Source organism: Megalops cyprinoides, chromosome 12 (assembly GCF_013368585.1).
Source record: "Megalops cyprinoides isolate fMegCyp1 chromosome 12, fMegCyp1.pri, whole genome shotgun sequence".
In the NCBI taxonomy this organism is placed as follows: domain Eukaryota; kingdom Metazoa; phylum Chordata; class Actinopteri; order Elopiformes; family Megalopidae; genus Megalops; species Megalops cyprinoides.
The window spans coordinates 5,319,438-5,339,578 of record NC_050594.1 but is presented as its reverse complement, the minus strand read 5'-3'; the positions used below and the strand labels follow the sequence as shown (position 1 = coordinate 5,339,578).

Genomic DNA, 20,141 nt, shown 5'->3' with positions numbered 1-20,141 from the left:
GAGCAACAATGGTAGGAGCCAAAATTCACAAAGGTGAAGGGATGAGTGATGTTAGGCTGGCCCTCAGGACAGACAGGCTTCCACTCTGCTCCTGTGAGTAGTCGCTGCACCTCCTCGCCCCTTGATTGGCACCCCCATATGATTCCTCCCTGCACCCGACCCCCCCCCCCCCCTCCCTCCACCTCCACCAGATCTGCTGGTATCCAGCAGCTGCAGAAGCAGCAAGTGTGGAAAAAGTGGTTAAAAAATAATAACCTGCTGCCACAGCTGATGAGTGAATTAAACATGCAGAGACGAACTCAGGGAAAAAGCACACAGCTGCTCTGGGCTTTCCTCTGAGGACCGGGAAGTGCTCTTTACAGTGCAGGGCACCAGCAATACAGCATTTGCACACTGTCATGGAGTGGTACGGGTTAAGTGATATGTGTGTGTATAAAATATATATAGAGTGCTCTCTAGATTTATAATAGGCACAAAAAACATGACATAACAGAAAAGATGTAGTCACCATAGAAAAGATGTATTCATTTCTCTGCTTAAAAATATTTAAAAATTTTATACCTTCATCCTTATAGCATTTTACAGAGCAGAAGCAGTGTGTTTGTGTGTGTGCGTGCACGTGTGTGCGTGTGTGTGTGTGTGTGTGTGTGTGTGTGTGCGTGCACGTGTGTGTGTGCGTGTGTGTGTGTGTGTGTGTGTGTGTGTGTGTATGTGTGTGTCTGTTTGGGACAGTTGGAGACACAGAGCTGACGCGTGTGGATCAGTTCTTCCTAACGCATGTCAGAAAGTCATCTTTAGCTGTCACTCCTCTCTCTACTCTTCAGACAGATAGTTTTCCCTCTGTGAGATCCTTCAGGAAGCTGGAGCCCAGCAAAGACACGGATACTGACAGAAATATGAACACAGGAATACAAAGAGAAAAGCCCTCTATTCCACAGGGAAGAATTTCAGCTTTGGGCTTGGTGAGCCAGATGTATCTGGACTGGTTTTTAAGTGCGTTTAGGGCAGGGCGGCCCGGTTAGTCTCTCTGTGGGAAAGCTTCAGGTGAGAGGCTGAGAGGATGACCCTGCCTTCTGCTTCTCCACCTAATAAAACTCGTATTGTTGTGCTGGAAAACCTGTTCTGCTACCCATCCCTACGCGGGGGTGACACTGACAGCCCCGAAAGCTGACACCACCCCGCCGGCCGCGACCGACACTCCCTCCGCCAACACCCTGCGAATGCACCGCTATGGCCCGCGGGGCACACCCATCCCAAGGGGTGTGTTTAAAATGAGGGAAACCGGGTGCCCCCGTGGTGCCCTCTCACGGTCTCTGCGGAGAAACACACCCGTTTCAGCGCCGGGTACCGCAGGTAGAATCGCCCTGACAGCTGTGTCTGTGGAAGGGCGGGCCATCCTCAGCGACCCGGACGCCACAGGCACTCTTTCAGATGAGAGGGACTGGGAAAGTCCGGCCAAATTCAATAGCACAGACTGACCCGGGATCAGTTACTGCTATAGACACTGTGTTTGTAGCTCCAGTCAGTTCATCTGTAGTCTGTCTCCAGCGCGCCGGCTGAGTGGATACAGAAAGGCTGCAGTAACCCCACAGAGGCAGTATCCTCCCACTTAGACACGGTCCAGGTGTTGATAAGGACACATGGCCCAAACATCCCCTGTCCTGAGGGGTAAATGGCTGTTTCCCTCGCTCACGACCCACACCTGCCCCGGACTCCGGCCCCTGCACCGCGATCGGGGCTCTGAAGGGCCGCGCCGCCCGTGAAACCGAGCGCTCCAGCGGACGTCAGAGATGGCGCGCCTCTCTGCGCTTTGCTAAATTATGCAGCGTGCAGCTTCGGCTCCCATAATGCGGCCGGATAATGCAGGGTGTCTGTCTGACCCCGAGTCGCCCCTGCAGAACGACCCAACCTGCACGTCTGGGAGAGCCTCCCGCCTGCTGCGCGTCTCCGGCCTCCCGCCTGCTGCACGTCTCCGGCTCTGAGGCTCTGAGGCTCTGAGGCGAAGCTTTCACATGAAAGCCTTTTCTCTGATGAGCTGTGGGATGCCAGAGTGAAGTGCCGGCTGTCTCCCGGGTTAGAGTCCAGTGTGCGCAAGCTCCACTTCCCAGGGCTCTGTGCAACACATTTCCCAGCATCCGTTGCAGTTGTCTCCTTTTTTCTCCTTTCCCTCTGACGGTACGCAGGTCTTTGCTGGGCTGTGTGTGCGCTTTCCTCGTCCATCTGCTCATCCTGCAACACACAGCGCCCTGGAGAATGTCGCAGAGAGAGAGAGCTGTCTGTGTGAAGGGAGAGAAGAGTGACAGGCGTCTGGGTTTCTGATGATGGGTTTTTGACATGCGTTGGGAAGATCTGATCCGTGCCTGTCAGCTTTGTGCCTTTGGGTACTTATCCACACACACACACACACACAAATACCCACATACACATATGTACGTACACACCAACAAACACACGAACACATTTACATGAAAACGTACCTGTTTGGACTTCCTGATGGTAGTGTGTGGTTGCTGTGTTGTTGCTAGGCTGTGTTGTCAGGACGGCAGATTGGAGAGGAGTGACAGGTCTGTCCTGTGCTCTAATGACAGGTGACTGGCAGCTCTCACAGATGTCTGTTTGTTAGTGTGGTCATGACGATGCCTGCAGACATGCTCGAGCTGACCACCCTTTCCAGGATCTGTAGTTTCATTAACAGCAGCTTTAGAATTTGGAGCTGGAAGAGCACTTCCCGGTCCTCAGAGGAAAGCTCAGAGCAGCTGTGTGCTTTTTCCCTGAGTTCGTCTCTGCATGTTTAATTCACTCATCAGCTGTGGCAGCAGGTTATTATTTTTTAACCACTTTTTCACACATTTCTGCAGCTGCTGGATACCAGCAGATCTGGTGGAGGGGAGGAGCCGGGGTGAAGGGGGGATGCAGGGTGGGGATGGGGGGCACAGTGGCAGGGAGTGGGGGGGTCGGCAGGGATAGGGGAGCAGGGAGGAGCCGCTCTGGATCACACCCACAGCCTCGCACCTTCCAGTGAGGGAGAGACCCTCTAACCCTCCCAGCCAGAGCACTGAGGCCCTCTAACCCACCAGCCAGAGCACTGAGGCCCTCTAACCCACCAGCCAGAGCGCTGAGGCCCTCTAACCCACCAGCCAGAGCGCTGAGGCCCTCTAACCCACCAGCCAGAGCACTGAGGCCCTCTAACCCACCAGCCAGAGCACTGAGGCCCTCTAACCCACCAGCCAGAGCGCTGAGGCCCTCTAACCCACCAGCCAGAGCGCTGAGGCCCTCTAACCCACCAGCCAGAGCGCTGAGGCCCTCTAACCCACCAGCCAGAGCACTGAGGCCCTCTAACCCACCAGCCAGAGCACTGAGGCCCTCTAACCCACCAGCCAGAGCACTGAGGCCCTCTAACCCACCAGCCAGAGCGCTGAGGCCCTGTACCCCTCCCCGCCAGAGCGCTGAGGCCCTCTAACTCACCAGCCAGAGCGCTGAGGCCCTGTACCCCTCCCCGCCAGAGCACTGAGGCCCTCTAACCCACCAGCCAGAGCACTGAGGCCCTGTACCCCTCCCCGCCAGAGCGCTGAGGCCCTCTACCCCTCCCCGCCAGAGCGCTGAGGCCCTGTACCCCTCCCCGCCAGAGCACTGAGGCCCTGTACCCCTCCCCGCCAGAGCACTGAGGCCCTCTAACCCACCAGCCAGAGCACTGAGGCCCTGTACCCCTCCCTGCCAGAGCGCTGAGGCCCTGTACCCCTCCCTGCCAGAGCGCTGAGGCCCTGTACCCCTCCCTGCCAGAGCGCTGAGGCCCTCCACAGCTCCAGAGCTGGCAGGTGGAGACAAACACAGAGCCGTAGTGACAGCTTCTCTGCCGCTCACAGCTGGAGAGTGAAAGTGACTCCGCGCCGAGGGCCAGTTTGAGTATTCATGCGCGTTTTGCATATCCGCAGACAGCCTGCGGTTCAGCGTGGCGTCGTGTGAAAGTGCGCCCCTCGGGGGTGCGGCCGCTCGCCCCTGACAGAGCGGCATCGGATTAGCCGCGAGGCTTCGGTGGGTTCGGATTTTCTCAATGGTCGTATCCCTCACTGTAAACCCCTGATTTTCTGCGCCGATTTGAGGTTACAGTAGGACAGAGGACAGGAGAGAAGGCTTTTCAGGGGCACGGATGAGGGGAAAGTGATCTTCCTGTGCTTGCTGTAGCATTGTAAAGAAGGGGGGCGCTGTGGCAAGTGTCAGTGGGCAGAACCGCCCCCCCCCCCCCCCCCCCCCGTTTCCCCTTACCCCGAGCAAACAATGAGAGGGCCCCCCCTCTGGTGGCTGGTCGGCAGTATCGTTGAAACGCTGGGGGAAACATGCTCACTATCTGAGCAGTGACACCCCCCCCCCCCCCCCCCCCCCCCCCCCCCCCCCACTCCCTGTGCCCCTCACCGCAGAGCCGGATGCTACTTCCTGCACCGGCAGGAAGTGAGGCAGCACAATGGGAAGCGATGAAAGCAGACTGTGTGAGAGGGGGAGATAAGGCCGCCACCCCCGCCGCCGCTCTCCCCTGCCCTCCCCGGGTGCGGGTCACGGCCGTGGAAGCCTGCGTGTGTCCGCGTATGCGTGGCAGTGTGTCAGCTCGTTCTCTTTCTCGGTGGGGTCCGTTGGCTGTTGTGGTTTGTGTCGTTTTTTTTGTTTGTTTCTCTGTTGTGTTTTATTTGCCTTTTCTGTCATTTTTTTTCTTTCTTTTTCCTTTGTTTTTTCCCCTCACTTTGTATGGTAATTATGTGTTTGTGTTGCTAAGCGCTTTTCCTACAGCGTTGTAATTATATTTATCTTGTCCTTGCTGGGTCCCTCAAAAGGAGATCCCTCGTCCCAAGCGCTTTTATCCTGTTAATAAAGTTTATAAATAAAACAAGTGTGCGGCTCGGATCGCTACGCTGTGTGGATCTACGCTGTGTGCCTGTGAGGTACTGATCGCTACGCTGTGTGGATCTACGCTGGGTGTGCGTAAGGTACTGATCGCTACGCTGGGTGGATCTACGCTGTGTGCCTGTGAGGTACTGATCGCTACGCTGTGTGGATCTACGCTGGGTGTGCGTAAGGTACTGATCGCTACGCTGGGTGGATCTACGCTGTGTGCCTGTGAGGTACTGATCGCTACGCTGTGTGGATCTACGCTGGGTGTGTGTAAGGTACTGATCGCTACGCTGTGTGGATCTACGCTGGGTGTGCGTAAGGTACTGATCGCTACGCTGGGTGGATCTACGCTGTGTGCCTGTGAGGTACTGATCGCTACGCTGTGTGGATCTACGCTGGGTGTGTGTAAGGTACTGATCGCTACGCTGTGTGGATCTACGCTGGGTGTGTGTAAGGTACTGATCGCTACGCTGTGTGGATCTACGCTGGGTGTGTGTGAGGTACTGATCGCTACGCTGTGTGGATCTACGCTGGGTGTGTGTAAGGTACTGATCGCTACGCTGTGTGGATCTACGCTGGGTGTGTGTAAGGTACTGATCGCTACGCTGTGTGGATCTATGCTGGGTGTGTGTAAGGTACTGATCGCTACACTGTGTGGATCTACGCTGGGTGTGTGTAAGGTACTGATCGCTACGCTGTGTGGATCTACGCTGGGAGTGTGTGCAGCACTGATCGAATGTAGATGGCAGCATGTATAAGGCTCTGATCACTCCACTGTGGGTCGAGGTTAGGTGTGTGTGTATGTGTGTGTGTCTGTGCGTCTGTGTCTGTGTGTTTGTGCCTGTGTGTCTGTGCGTGTGACTCTGATCGCTAGGCTGTGTGTTCAGTCAGGTTGATACCACGGTCGCACCGGCCGGCAGGAGCACAGGCACTCTCGACTGATACCATCACAGGAGCCAGAGAAGCGATGCTGGTTTAATGAAGTGCCGAACCCTCTGGGACGGAGCGGGAGTCTGCAATTCCAGCCCCTCGGTCAGATCCGCTGAGATACAGAGCTAACTGCAGCCACTCCCACTGAGATACAGCGCTGACTGCAGCCGCTCCCACTGAGATACAGCGCTGACTGCAGCCGCTCCCACTGAGATACAGCGCTGACTGCAGCCGCTCCCACTGAGATACAGCACTGACTGCAGCCGCTCCCACTGAGATACAGCACTGACTGCAGCCGCTCCCACTGAGATACAGCACTGACTGCAGCCACTCCCACTGAGATACAGCACTGACTGTAGCCGCTCCCACTGAGATACAGCACTGACTGCAGCCGCCCGACCCCCGCGCTCAGCTAACATCTCGGACCTGTTAAAGCAGCACACATTAAAGCCAATGTTTGGTCACAGTCGCGGGCTTGAAAGGCCATTATGTACTTACTGCGACAGCGGGTCGCCAGAGAGTCTCGGTCTGTTTTCCCGGCGAGACTGCCGCCCTGGAGAGCCGACGGTGCCGGGGTCATGCGTGGCGCTGCCAAAAAAACACCCGCTCGAGAAGTCCCTCCATTTACCCCCTCACAAGCCGTGCGCTCAGAAGTAAGGTTTCTGCACCTGTCGCCGTGCCAGTGAGTGTAAAATTAATTTCACTTTTGGTTGTGGCTGCTAAATCCACTCTTATCAAGAGAGGGATTAGTGGCTTAAGGGAGCTATTAAACTTTGTGTGAAGGAGACGTTGCGATGTGCTTGATCCGAGTGGAGTCGGAGTGTTAACAGGGAGTTTATGTCCCCCATTCGGCGCTGGTTTCTTCTCTCATGCTGTTGCTGTTGTTCGATTGGCATAAAGCCTGACTGAATTGTGGCATTGTTTTGAAGACCCTCCTTGTACAAACTGCCAGACCTGCATTTACCTCTCGCAGTAAAGCCGTTTAGTCACACAGGGCGGTTGTCGTTGTCATTGTTACAGTGTGTTTTTGTCCAGGGCCCGGTTGACACGGTGGCCGCCGCAGATGGATGGTGGTAACCGGTTGGACACAGTGCGGGCTGTTCATCCGGGTTTCTGTCCCAATCACCACGCGCGGGAGGTGGTTTTTGTGCCTGTATGTGTCCGACTGGCATCCTGTTAACTGACCTCCAGTAGTACGGTGTTCCACACTGGCCCTAACGCCGCTGTGGGTGTGCATATTGATGTGTACCTTCTTCAACACCTGTGTTGTAAAGCGATATTGAGGCATAAAGGGAGGAGCTACCATGTCCTGTCAATCAGAGACCAATATGAACCAATCCAAAGGCATGACAGTCGGTCCTTGGAACATGATTGGTTGATCATGATTGCTTCAGCCTCTCTCTCCTATTAGGGTGAATGCCTATAATGCGTGCTGGCTGTCCACACATTCCCACCTATAGCTGCATGCACTCATGTTGTTGTTTTGTTGCAAATGCCAGGCCTTCTGAAGATGTCAGGAGGCCATTGCATTGGGTAATGGCTTATATCGCTCCTGATTTAATATCCAGACTCAGACAGCACTGAAATCAGATGAGTCTCAGAACAAAAGCCTTTTTCTTCTGATGCATCACATCTGCAGGCTCAGAATGGCTCTGATTCAGTCCCCTGATTCTTGGACTGGTTTAACCGCTGGCTCTGTCTGGTCTGTTGTGGTGTAAGCGGAGAGGAAAATATTGCAGCCAGAACAGATATCAAATCCATGTCATTTCCAGTACTCCTCTCCCACTGTTAGTGTAATCAGCCAAGCACTGCCGCCTGGACCGGATCCAAACGCCGCTGTTGTCCCAACAAATCCGAATGTGGTGTTTTTTTGAGAATGGAGAATTGGGGAATTTGGGGGCTTTGTGACAGACGGCGGGGGGCTAATCAGATAATTAACACATTGCAGACAAACAGCAGAGCCGGAGAGGATGCGCACCAAACCACTGGTCTCAGATCAGCGGCCGGCCACAGCAGAACCTGCGAAGGCATGTTCAGCCCGGCCTGCCATTGGCTGAACTGGCAGCGAAAAAGCAAACGTAAATAAAAATTTAACTTTAAAATGGTGATTGCTCCGCCTCTCCAAAAAATGGCAGTGGGAGCCAAATGCGGCCGAGGAGCCCGACAGACCCTGGTAGGATTTTTGATGAAGCGTGTCTCAGAATCCCGTCCCATCATACCTCAGATGAGCCCCCATCTCTGAACCCGGCGGCTCCAGCTGCCAGCCACCGCTAAACTGCCATTAAACCTCGCTGATTAGAACTCCCGCCCCTCCTACAAGATGCAGCATTGCGCAACGTGGCCTGTGACCAGGAGACACAAGGGAGCGTGTCCCAGATTTGGGTGGTGGAGATGGTGCACTGTGTACCCCTGATGGGAACGGGCCCATAAACCTGCCACCTCATAGCTCCACCCTCTACCCCTCCATCCCCCGCCCTGCCCCCACTCCATCATCCACCCCCCCCCCAGAGGAGACTTTAACCGTTTGGGCAGAAACAATATGCTCCTATACATCCAGCTTAAGGACAGTTTTATGACATTTTCAAACAGCAGTGGTTAGTACGCTTGTGTGTCTGCCCCATGTTGCTATGGAACACCAGTGGCACGCTTCCAGTGCCTTTTTGATGTGTGCTTTTAATTATTGTTAGCTATCAGCGTTTAATTCTGTATCTCAAGTGGTCTTTATTTCAGATCAGGTCTTTACAGGGTCATAATTGCTGAATGTGTCTGAAACCATCAACATAACGGTGTACATTACAGACATGAAAACGAATCACTAAGTGTCAGTACAGTAACAGTGATGTCTGCGTTCAGTAACAGGAGGAGAAACCTCACGGCTTTGTTGTCGTCTTTGTCGCTGGTGGTCTGCAGCAGCTACCAGATGCAGACTGTAAGATTTTTTTCTCTGCAGCCCAAAGGGTTGCTTTTGGTTCTGCCTCTCAGGCTTTCAGACTCTCGGTCTCTCCATGCATTAACGCTCTCCCTCCCTCTCTCTCTCTCTCTCTCTCTCTCTCTCTCTTCCAGATATCATCGACAAGAGCGAACTGAAGGCATTCTTTGAGACCAACTGCTCTCAGATCTATTTTATCTTCTATGAAAATTTCATTACACTGGAAAGCAACTTAAAACAAAAAGGTAAGATGTGCGCGGACGTGGTAGAAAAGCAGATGTCCCATGCGCGTTTGGTTAGCTGTGCGTATGGCACAGGCCAACACATCTTGGTATGTTTGCCTGTGCAGGAATTGTTTCGCTAACTGCTAATAAACATGGATTTCACTTTAATTTTAACAGCTTTCATGCCAGCTGCATTTTCTCATGCCGTGTTTGCCGACTTGAGCGGGGTGATGGTTCTGTCATATAAACATTTTTAAATAATTAAAGTATTCATAAAATGAAACGCACAAGGCCGCTTATGGTTTTATGATGCTGCCAGTAATCATATGATTATGAATAACATTTAATTAGTATATATAATAGTAATAACCAATTTAGGGTGTTAATTGAGGTCATTGAGATCAGGCAATGTTGGGCAATTGAATAATAATTCATACATGGCACATTTAAGCGGAGGGTTACAAATTGGACTGTATTATCCTCTGAAGGTTTGAGGACAGATATACGGCTTGAAAAAAATGACACGTGCAAAAGTCACGGCCTCACTTATCACAGCTTTCCCGGGTGAGTTCATAGGTTCGATCGGGCAGGGCGATTCCACAGCCAGAGTCCTGCAGAATTCAGAGATGCCTTTCAGTCAGCTGCTCACTGTCACCTGGAGTGATCAGAGGGGCGGGGTCACTGTGCAGGAATGACTCTGATTGGCTAAACAGCGATGGGATCGGTGATTCTATAACCATGACCATGTAGAATGAGAAAAGCACAGGATATATTTAGAGATGTATTGAGGAAAAAAATGAAACTGTGATCAAAGACTGATAAAAGACATGGTTGTTTGAAATTCACGTGTGTCAGGGTTGATTTTGTCAAGGCAAGCTCATTCATCCGGAAAGCACACCAGACCTGTGTCTTTCAGAGCGGTCCCGAGTTAAAGCCAAGATTACAGGCGGCACGCTTTGCTGCTGCTGTAGGAATTGATTTGGTGCAGGATTTCTGTCTGAGAGTTTGAAATGCTGTGGGTGGAGGGAACTCTCTGGCCTGTGTCTTCAGAGAGCACTGATGCAATTGGTGCATGACATCCAGGGCTTATCTTAACTGCTGTCTGTCAGTTAAAGCGTGAGCCCTGTGATGCATGCTGGTGTGTGTGTGTGTGTGCGCGCATATATATGTGTGTATAGATGTGCATACATGAATGCATGTGTGCGTGTAGTTGTTAGTGTTTGCATATGTGTTTGTGTGTGTGCTTGCATGCGAATGCATGTATGTCTGCCTTTGTGGGTGTGTGTTACCATGTTTGTGCATGAGTGTGTGTGCATACACATGTTTGAGCCGGCATGTATGTGCCTGCATATAATGTGTGTGTACACATTTTGCTGTGTTATGAGTACATGCATGCGTGCGTGCATGCACATTTGCATGTGTATAAAGCTGAATGCGGACGTGCATGCGCTTGTGTGTGTGCGTGCTTTTGCATGCGTGTGTGTGCGTGTCTGTGTGCATATACCTGAGTGCTTGCCTGCGTGCGTGTTTGCGCATGCAGGCATGCTTGTGTGCATGTATGTCTGGTTGTGCATGCATGCTTGTGTGCATTTGTACCTGTGTGTAAAACGTGAATGCATACGCGTGCGTGTGTGTTTATGTGTTGTTGCGTGCGCGTGTGTGCGTGAGCATGCACCCGGGTGAATGTTTGCTTGCCGACGCGCTGTCCCACAGGCTCTGGAGTAATTAAAAGCGCTGTATTCCCTCCTCCCAAACGGAGGAGAGGATGACATAATTGAGCACCAGTCACACGCTGCAGGTGTAGCTCCTTCCTGCGTGTAACAATAGCGACCCTGTTTGTTCTTTACAAGGGAACACAGTTCCAGTACAGCACACATTCAGATGAAGGCAACCTGAAGGCACACAAAATACAGCAGACACGTCAAAAACGGAGCAATGCCTCGGAGAGTTTCAGAGGAACTGGAATTCCACTGATTTCACTGCTGTTTATGTATTTTTACTTACGTATTTCTATCCCCTGCATCAGTTAGGAATGTGTCCAGATTTTGTTTGGCTGTTAGTGTGTGGCTAAAGGCTATTTACAGAAGTGGAGTAGTATAGCAAACTAATGTTAGCCAGGTTTCTCACCATAGCTTGGCTGACTATCTTTCTATCAATTCATTATTAACTATTAACATCATATTTATGTCATGAACTACATTTAATAGCAATTAAGTGACAGGACACTTGGCCTCAATAAATCTCTTTCCTTTTTTTTTCAGTTTTCTAAGAATTATCAATATAGGCTGTTATGTGAAATTGTATTTTAATAAGAGGGCCCCGGTACTCACATAATATTTGTTAATAAATTCCAATAGCTGCACCATAAAGTAATAGTTCTTTTCTGTTCCATTTCATTATTATTCAGCATAATAATATTGTACATGTAAGTGTACCTATACAGCATATGATCACTTTGTCCATAAAGTTAGATCGACACAATGCTTAAATGCTCTGTAGTAGTGAGCTCTTTTATGAGTTTACCATAACTGTTACATATGATTCCTGCTGGTGATGTCGTCATTGGTTCCCCATGGACCAATGACGGACCAATTAATACTGGTGCTCCCTCGTATTTCGCTGTTTGTCCCTTGTGGTACTCTGAACACATTCAGTCCTGTAACCTCCTCAGGTTCTTATGCGATTCTTCTCTAGGACACTGACCAGGTCTTGTGTTCCGGGCTCAGGGTTTGTTTCTGTGGACAGCACTGATACATCGCCTCTCGTAAATCTCAGAGCGATTTGCAGATAGGGCGGGGTGGTTCCCCCCAGCCTCCCACCGGGGGCAGAATGTTCCTCTCTCACCAGCAGAGGTGCAGGGGGAGGGGGAAGATGAGGTGGGCTGGACTGAGAGTTTCGCCAGAGCGGCGGGGGACAGTGAGTGCCACGGGATTGTCCTCTGCTGAAAAAGCCCTGATTGTTTCACCCTTAAAGAGCTTGCTTTCTGATATACCACACCTTTGGCGTTTCCCCATCCGTGCAAGTGTGCGCAAAGGCATGCGTTATTCACATATAACTTTATTCATCTGGCGGGCACTCTCATCCGGAATGACTTGCAAAACATACCTTGGTGCAGCAAGCACAAAGTCAGAGCTGTTTTGTAGGGTGGCAAACAGTACGGATACGTTATGTGTCCATAGGGTTAGGCAAGTAGCTGTATAGATACATAATTATTACGGCTGCCGTCGTGGGAGACTCTACCAGACCCTCACATCATGGGCATGAGCTTAGTTCTGACCACACCTCCACAGGAGGACACTGACTGTGCTTCTCACTTCTTTTCCAGGGAACAAGTCTCAACGGGAGGAGCTGGACTCCATTCTCTTTATTTTTGAAGTAAGTACAGCGATGTCGAATGCGTGTGCACTCTCACTCTCCTCCCCGGTTTGGTCGGGCAGACAGAGAGATGTTTGCTCTGCTGTAGAGAGGAAGAGCAGAAGAGCGGTGGTGATGGTGTGTTTTCATTCACAGAGCAGACAGGGCTGTGTCCTCCATTATCAGCCACGGCCTGTTACATAAGCCAGAGATGCTCAGTGGCACGGAGGTTCATCCAGTCATTGATTTGCAGGAAGTGCATACTGTTATAGGGTGGCAGTGACCTGGGAGCTTAGGCAGTAGACTCACTCACTCACTCACTCACTCACTCATGCACTCACTTACTCACTCACTCACTCACTCGCTTGCTTGCACACACATACCCACATACACGCACACGCAAACACACACAGTGAAGTCATTTTACAAACTTCATGTGTTTCGCCATTGGGTGTTTCAGCAACAAGGGTAACTTTTCCTAATTTACTTTAGTAGTGGAGGGATGTTGGATGAACTGTACTAAAACAAGGTCAGTCTGTATTTTGTTTACCCAGCATTTCCATTTGACTTGTGATTGTGACCGCAGCTGTGTCTGAAAGAGACTTTTAGTGAATCTGGTGAAGAACTCCCATCTTGATTTGATTTTGAATGTCATTGCGTTTTTCCCATGTGTATGGGCGGTTATTGGGCTGAGCCATTGCTCTGTTATTTCCTGCCCATTAGTTCAATTCACATTAGAGACAAGCCAAGCAGGCCTGTGTCAAGCACACTGTCCGAAAACAGCGTCGGTGTCCCTGGTGTGTTCTCACGCAGCCAGCAGTTAACTGATCCTGGATCAGAACTGAAATGAAACTTCTTTTGCACATTCACAGTTGTTACGTCTGGTTTTCAGATGCCCTTTTGAGAGCATGCAATGTGTGCTCACGGTCCCAAAAAAACGAGGCACGGTCCTTGCTTTGTCACACAGATTTCGTCCTTGGTGTGCTTTTGACCTTTGGACTCTGACAGATTTCAGCGTGTGCTAATTTGAGCCTTTGGCTGCCATTGAAATGAATGAGAAATTTCCTGATGTCATTTATAGAGGACAAAGCTTGCTGTGCCTGGGTTGAATCTGGGCCAGCAGATTATTTCCTTATTTTCGCTGAAGCTTCACTGAGCGCTCTGTGGCCCTGCGGTTTCATTACAGTATAAAAATCCAAGCCTACTAATGAAACGTCCAGAGTTATTTAACTCAAGACTCAAAGTGAAACCCCCCGTATCGACAGTGACTGCATTTCCTTTGAATTCGAAATGAAGGTACATTTCAGTGCGCCTCCCTCTCAGTGACCGCCGGCACTTTAAGGAATGAAAACTTTGATTTCCACTCGCCTAAATATAGCCTGTGTAGCATAGAAAACTGAAAAAAGGGAGTAAAGGGCCCATCTTACATATTTATGGGATACTCTTTGAGAGAGACGGGAGGCGTTGCGAGTGTGTTAAGAGCAGTGCTGTTAGCCTCGGCCCCCTCCCTCCTCTCGCTCTCCCGGTGTCGGCGGTAGATAAGCCGCTATCGAGTGGTTTGTACAGCGGCGATACGCCCCTTTGATCCTCTCCCGCTCCGGCGTATTGGCGGCCCTCACAGAAGCGGGGCCGGCGTATGACTGCGCGCTGTTATTATTTCATTTGACTTTTTTTTTTCCCATAGCGCGGACCAGAGTCCACCGGGAAGCACGCAGTCAAATCCATTCAAATACGCACTGCCCTGCCCCTTATCTCCGCAGGGTGTAGTGCGTTATTGTGTGCGGAGACGCCGTATCCTCTGCTGGGGCTGTAGCACTGGCTCCTCCATTGAGACAGGGTGATAATGTCCCAGGGAGGGGAGGTTTTGGGAGTAATGCATGCTGGTCATTTGCATACGCGGTATGTGTTAGCTGCCAGGGGGGTGTGGAGTATGAGGAGCAGGGCTCGTAACCTGAGGGTTGTGAGGGTTCGATTCTCAAAGCTGCCTTGTCGTCGCACCCCTGAGCCAATAGCTTGGATTGTGTGTCAGTACGTATAGAAGGTGTGTGTAAATCTAACCCGTATAGGTCGCTGCAGAGAAAGGACGTCTGTGTAAGAGTAAGAAAGAAAGCAAGGAGGTGTGTTAATGCGGGGAGACGTCTTTATCTGAGTGGGGGGGGGCAGAGAGCCGTGCCCCGCCCCCCTTCGGTGCATGGTAATGTCTGCTCTGAGCTCTGTACTCAGGGGGTTTGTTTTGATGCGTGCGCACAGATTACAGTGTGACAGGGCGACCCCCTTCTTTGTGGGTCGTCGGGAGATCATCCTCTGGGCTGCTGTCGGATGGACTGGGGGGCGGGGGGGTTGGGGGGGGGGGTGTCTTTGTTCCCCGCTCTCTTTGTGTCTGCCGGGGAGCGTATAGGCGCCTCACACCTCCGCACACGCCGTCGCGGTCTGTGTGTGCTGCTGTGTGTGTGCGTGCATGTGTGTGTGCGTGCATGTGTGTGTGCGTGCATGTGTGTGTGCGTGCATGTGTGTGTGAGTGCATGTGTGTGTGAGTGTGCCTGTGTCTGTGTGCCTGTATCTGTGTCTGTGTGTTTACATATGTCGGTGTGAGTGTGCGAGTCTGTGTGTGTGTCTGTGTGTGTGTGAGTGTGTGTGTGTTTACATATGCCTGTGTGTGTATGTTGTTGTTGTGTATGCGTGTGTGTGTGTGTCTGTTTTCTTCTATAATATGTCTGCATGTGTGTGGTAGGGCTCTTTATGTTGGTGTTTTATGTGTGTTTTTTTTCCATATTTCTGTGTGTGTGCATCACAGAGGCAGTCTTTGTTCTTCTTTTGGCATCTCTGTTGGTTGAGGTGGTGAGTTGCCTGCCTACCAGTGCCTCCATTCAGCCAGATTTATGTTTTAATAGATGCTGTTTAAAAAGAGAGGGAAAAACGGGTTTCAGATAAGAAAAACGGAATCTCTCTCACTTTTGTTCCTCTTTTTCTTTCTCAGTCCCGTAAAGCATTTTGCCTGGGCTGTCTGGCTCCTCTTTACAGGTGACCTTTGCTGTCTTTTTAAGGTTTACAGAAACAGTGTTTTGCGCTCGTCCTGAATAGCACCGTTATAAGGTTAGACAGAAGCATCAGGAATTTCACTGCAGCAGACTGCCTCTCGCCCCGCACTGCTGGTCCTGTCAAGGTTACAGGTGAATACCTGGAGATGATGGACAAACTTCACAGCGGGATTAAGATAGGCAGGCGGGCTCGTCTTGTTCCTTTCTGTGTGAACTGTCTGGTTAAATGGCCTCGTGCCACTGTAAGGCTGCAGATTTAATCGCCCGCCGAGTGGGGGTACAGACAGGTGCAGCCAGGCTGTGGTGCTCCTCGGAATACACCAATGAGTCTTTACACCGAATGCACCCTGAATCCTGCACAGAATTCATGCGTAGAATACTCAGATGTGTCCCTTTATAGAATTCCTGTGTAGAATACACCGATGAATCCCTGTACAGGAAACACCCTGGAGGAGTCCCTGTATAGAACGACTGGCATTCTTTACCTCAGGAGGAAATGTTATTCTCCGCTATGATCCAATTTAGATTTTTCCCCCTCTTTGATGTGGAGCAGTCCTGTCTTTCCCTCCTCTCTGCCGAGGGAAGTCCTGCTTCTGGCAGCCGTGTTTTCCTCAGTAACCCTCCGGCCTGACGCTGCTCCCCGAGGTGGGAATAAACCCCGCTGGAAACATCGCTGAGTTTCGCCTCAAAAGCCTCCCGTTCCGGTCACGTGACCCTTGTTTTCTGCTTCTGAGGAGCCGGTGGAAGAGCGCGCGGGAGGCTAGCAGCGCTAAATGGAAATCTCTGCGTGTGAGCATTGCTGTTGCCCTGACGAGTAGCATAACGCACTGATTACCTGTTAGCATCGACGGTGTTAGCAGCAAAGGGGTTTACTCAGCCAGTCAGTAAACAGTGCATCCTTACCGCCCTTCTGGGGGGATTTATGACCTTATAGGCAATTATACCCATACAGCTGTTACTGTACAGAATCTTAACCACCGAGATAAGCCATCCCTAAGCTGAAATCCCTAACACTCTAAGTGCATACTATTCAGAATCTTCCAAACAGACACAGCTGCGCTGTCTGTAACTCTTGGAATGAAACCTAGCGCACTCCAGTCAACAGGACACACATTGATGTGGCTCGGCATTTGGCGGTGATGTCATTGTCACAGTATTCTTGGCTTCGGTTGGTGTGGTCACTGCGTTGCGGAGGTGTTGAGGGTGATGTTTAAGGAAGTGACATCAGAAGGGCAGTTTTTTCACTGAATAAAGGAAGGTGAATTGGCACTACAGGAGCGTGTGTTGTTTTAGCCTGAGAGTGACTCCTCACCCCCCCTGCCCCCCCTCCTGACGGGCACATAAAGGGCACTCTGTCTGCACCCTGCACTGAGCGCTGCCTCCCCTGCCACACAATGTGGGCACTGTGAGATCAGCCCCCCCCGAACCCACAGCGCCCCCCGGTGCCAACAGAATGGTCATGTCCCCATCCCCGCCCCCTGCCCAAACTGCAGCACCTTGGTCACACTCCTGCATCTGGCCCAAAACCACACCGCCCCCCGGTGCCGAGGGAATGATCACACCCTCATCCCCTCCCCTGGCCCAAAACCGCAGTGCTCCAGGAAAAGGAGGAGATTTGCATAGCACCTCATCACGGCCCCACCCCGTCTCCATGGTAACGGAGGCCAGGAGATAGTGCTGTGTGGTGAATGGCGTTGCTGGGAGTGAGGTGCAGTGGGCGGTCTGACCAATCAGGATCACACACTCAGAGACACACGCACACACGCACACACGCACACACGCACACACACACACACACACACACAGAATACTGATGCTGATTCATCTGTATACATGGCAATACACTACAGTAATTTTCATGTTGTGTTTGCCCGTCACTTCTTCTGCTTAGTGCCAAGGTAAGACTCGGAGCCCGGGCGGTGGCTGTGGAGAATTTTTATTTTATAGCTGTAAGGGTCAGATGACCACAGCTAATAACCAGAGGCCAGTGGCACAACCCACAATCCCTGCTGTGAAAGCTGAGTCATGGCTTCTCTTGAGCGTTTGGTAACCCACTTAGATAGAGGCCAGCGGCGTGGTCAGGGGACAGCGGCGGAATCCCTGCTCCGGCTGCCCTGGGGGCACAGCCTGGCTTTGAACCCGCAGACCTGTAGAGTTGACTCAGTGCTCTGAGCTCAGTGTGTGGCTGGCGGGAAGGGGCTGGCCTGCCTCTGACTCAGACTACACTCCACAGCAGACCGCAGCCCTACCTCCTACAGCCGGCAGCAGCACCTCATTGAATAGTGAGTTTATACCGGTTCATAATTTACCACCTCCTGAGGACATGACCACCACGATGACCCCCACAAACCTCAGGCCGCAGGCTGACCACAGTCTGACCTCACGGCTGCGGCTCTGTGATCCGTAGAGCGCGTGACCGAGGCTTTGCTGGCTGCTGTGATGTAATGTGATGCACGCATCATCCGGGTGGCTGACACACAGAGAGCAGAACGGAGCTGAGATTTGTATGCATGGAATGGATACGGGTCCCCGGCGCCCCCCGGTGCTGTCTGCCGAAACTCTGCGTGAGGCGGATCTCGCAATCACGCCTCATTAACGGCACACGATAAACATCACGGGGGAAACATCAGTGATTGGGCAGAGTAAAGAAGTTTGGGACCTGCTCCCTTTGGTGTGACGCTCTGTCCTCTGGGTCAGTGGCTGTAGCAGGTCCGCCCTCAGGGCGTATGTTCATAGCAAGCCCGCTGGACACCATGGTGGTGGGATCTCCCCCCCCTGCTGTCTCCTGACCGAGGTCAGCCCCCCCCCCCCCCCCCCACCGCGCATCACTCCACCTGCTGCAGCACCATAGGCTTCCCTGCAGCCGGGCATTTTGCGGTTTGATCCCCCTGAGAAGCAGAATGAGGGTGTGAGTGATCGCACCACCTCGGGCTGTGTGCAGGCTGAAGACCAGCGAAACCGAGCTGTCTTCCCCTCAGGTCACAGAGAGGTGGTGTGATACCTCGCACCTCCTGCCCCTCTCTCAGTACAACACAGAGACGCAGCAGGTGCTGTGCGCTAAAAGCTGTGTTTACAAGGCCTCAGGGTGGGCCCTCAGGACAGGAGAGGGCCATCTTCAGCTTGGGTTGTCAGACGGCAAATTGTCCTCTAAACAAAGGTTACCAAACACGCATGAGCCTGTCTGTGTCCTCCCATCAGGCTCCGATTGGTACCTCCCTCACTGCCTTGTTGTCAGGGTAATAAGGTTTCATATCCCCTTGGATACCAGGCTTTACATGGCAGCGGGTGGATATCTGAGCATCTTGGCACACTTACAAGTTTATGAGTGGTGCCTGTTGTCTTCATTGAAACTAAATGTGATCCACTTGCTACGGGTCACAGTTCATACTATGTGTGCTGTCTCCAGCTGCTTACCGTATATGATATTGTTTTTGAAATACCTTGTTGGTCTTATTGTTGCACCTCAGTGGCATCACATCACAGCACCATGCATTTGTGATCATAAAGGAGGACCTGTGAGCAGCAGGTACTGGCGGCCTACTGCACGGTCTCCGCTGTGCCAAAATCGGTGGCGGGTTTTGGTAATTCATTGTGCAGTGTTGTAGCAGTAGGCTGTATAGCTGCCAGCAAACTTCAGCATCAGCACAAGAAAATGCTTGTGTTGTTTTACTGTGAATTTGAAGAGATGAAGGGAATTTCCCAAAAACACAAGATGAAATTGTGGAAGGATCTGTCTTTTTCATCTGATCTTGTCTTTTTCTCTGTCCTTTTGTATGAATAGTTAATGATTTATGATCATTTTAATGTGCTCCAGGCTTGATTTGTTGTTATGCATGATTTTGCTCTCTCTTAAGAAGTGGTATCTTAATACTGTCTGACTGTACAGTATATGCATTGTGTTCTGAAGGCCTACATTGAACTGGTTCACATGTGGCAAACAGGATCTTCCGGCAGTCTTCCACTTTATTCTGTTGAAAAGCTACACGCGTGTTGTGATTTGACTGTTTCAAGGCTTGCCTCTGGTTTTAGCTCGGGGGGAGAAGCTTTGCGTGTAATCCAGTTCAGCACGTGCTGTGTGCTTGCCACAGAGAACTACGCGTCACGGCGGCGATCACAGAGACGTACACATCACAGCGGCGATCACAGAGACGTACGCATCACAGCGCCGATCACAGAGACGTACGCATCATAGAGACGTACGCATCATAGAGACGTACGCATCACAGAGACGTACGCATCACAGCGGCGATCACAGAGACGTACGCATCACAGCGCCGATCACAGAGATGTACGCATCACAGAGACGTACGCATCACAGCGGCGATCACAGAGACGTACGCATCACAGCGGCGATCACAGAGACGTACGCATCACAGCGGCGATCGCAGAGACGTACGCATCACAGCGGCGATCGCAGAGACGTACGCATCACAGCGGGGATCACAGAGACGTACGCATCACAGAGACGTACGCATCACAGAGACGTACGCATCACAGAGACGTACGCATCACAGCGGGGATCACAGAGACGTACGCATCACAGAGACGTACGCATCACAGAGACGTACGCATCACAGCGGCGATCACGGAGACGTACGCATCACAGCGGGGATCACAGAGACGTACGCATCACAGAGACGTACGCATCACAGAGACGTACGCATCACAGCGGCGATCACGGAGACGTACGCATCACAGCGGGGATCGCAGGGACGTACGCATCACAGCGGCGATCACAGAGACGTACACATTACAGAGACGTACGCATCACAGCGCCGATCGCAG

The 20,141-nt window shown here is 51.7% G+C and overlaps 1 protein-coding gene across 1 annotated transcript in view; it reads left to right on the top strand.

Annotated features, from left to right (window-relative positions):
• ralgapa2 (Ral GTPase activating protein catalytic subunit alpha 2) overlaps positions 1-20,141 on the top strand; it is a 140,980-nt gene that overhangs the window by 20,716 nt on the left and 100,123 nt on the right. Inside the window, exons 2-3 of the mRNA XM_036541827.1 lie at positions 8,875-8,985; positions 12,290-12,339. Coding sequence (XP_036397720.1) covers positions 8,875-8,985; positions 12,290-12,339 — 161 coding nt within the window. The remainder of the gene's footprint in view (positions 1-8,874; positions 8,986-12,289; positions 12,340-20,141) is intronic.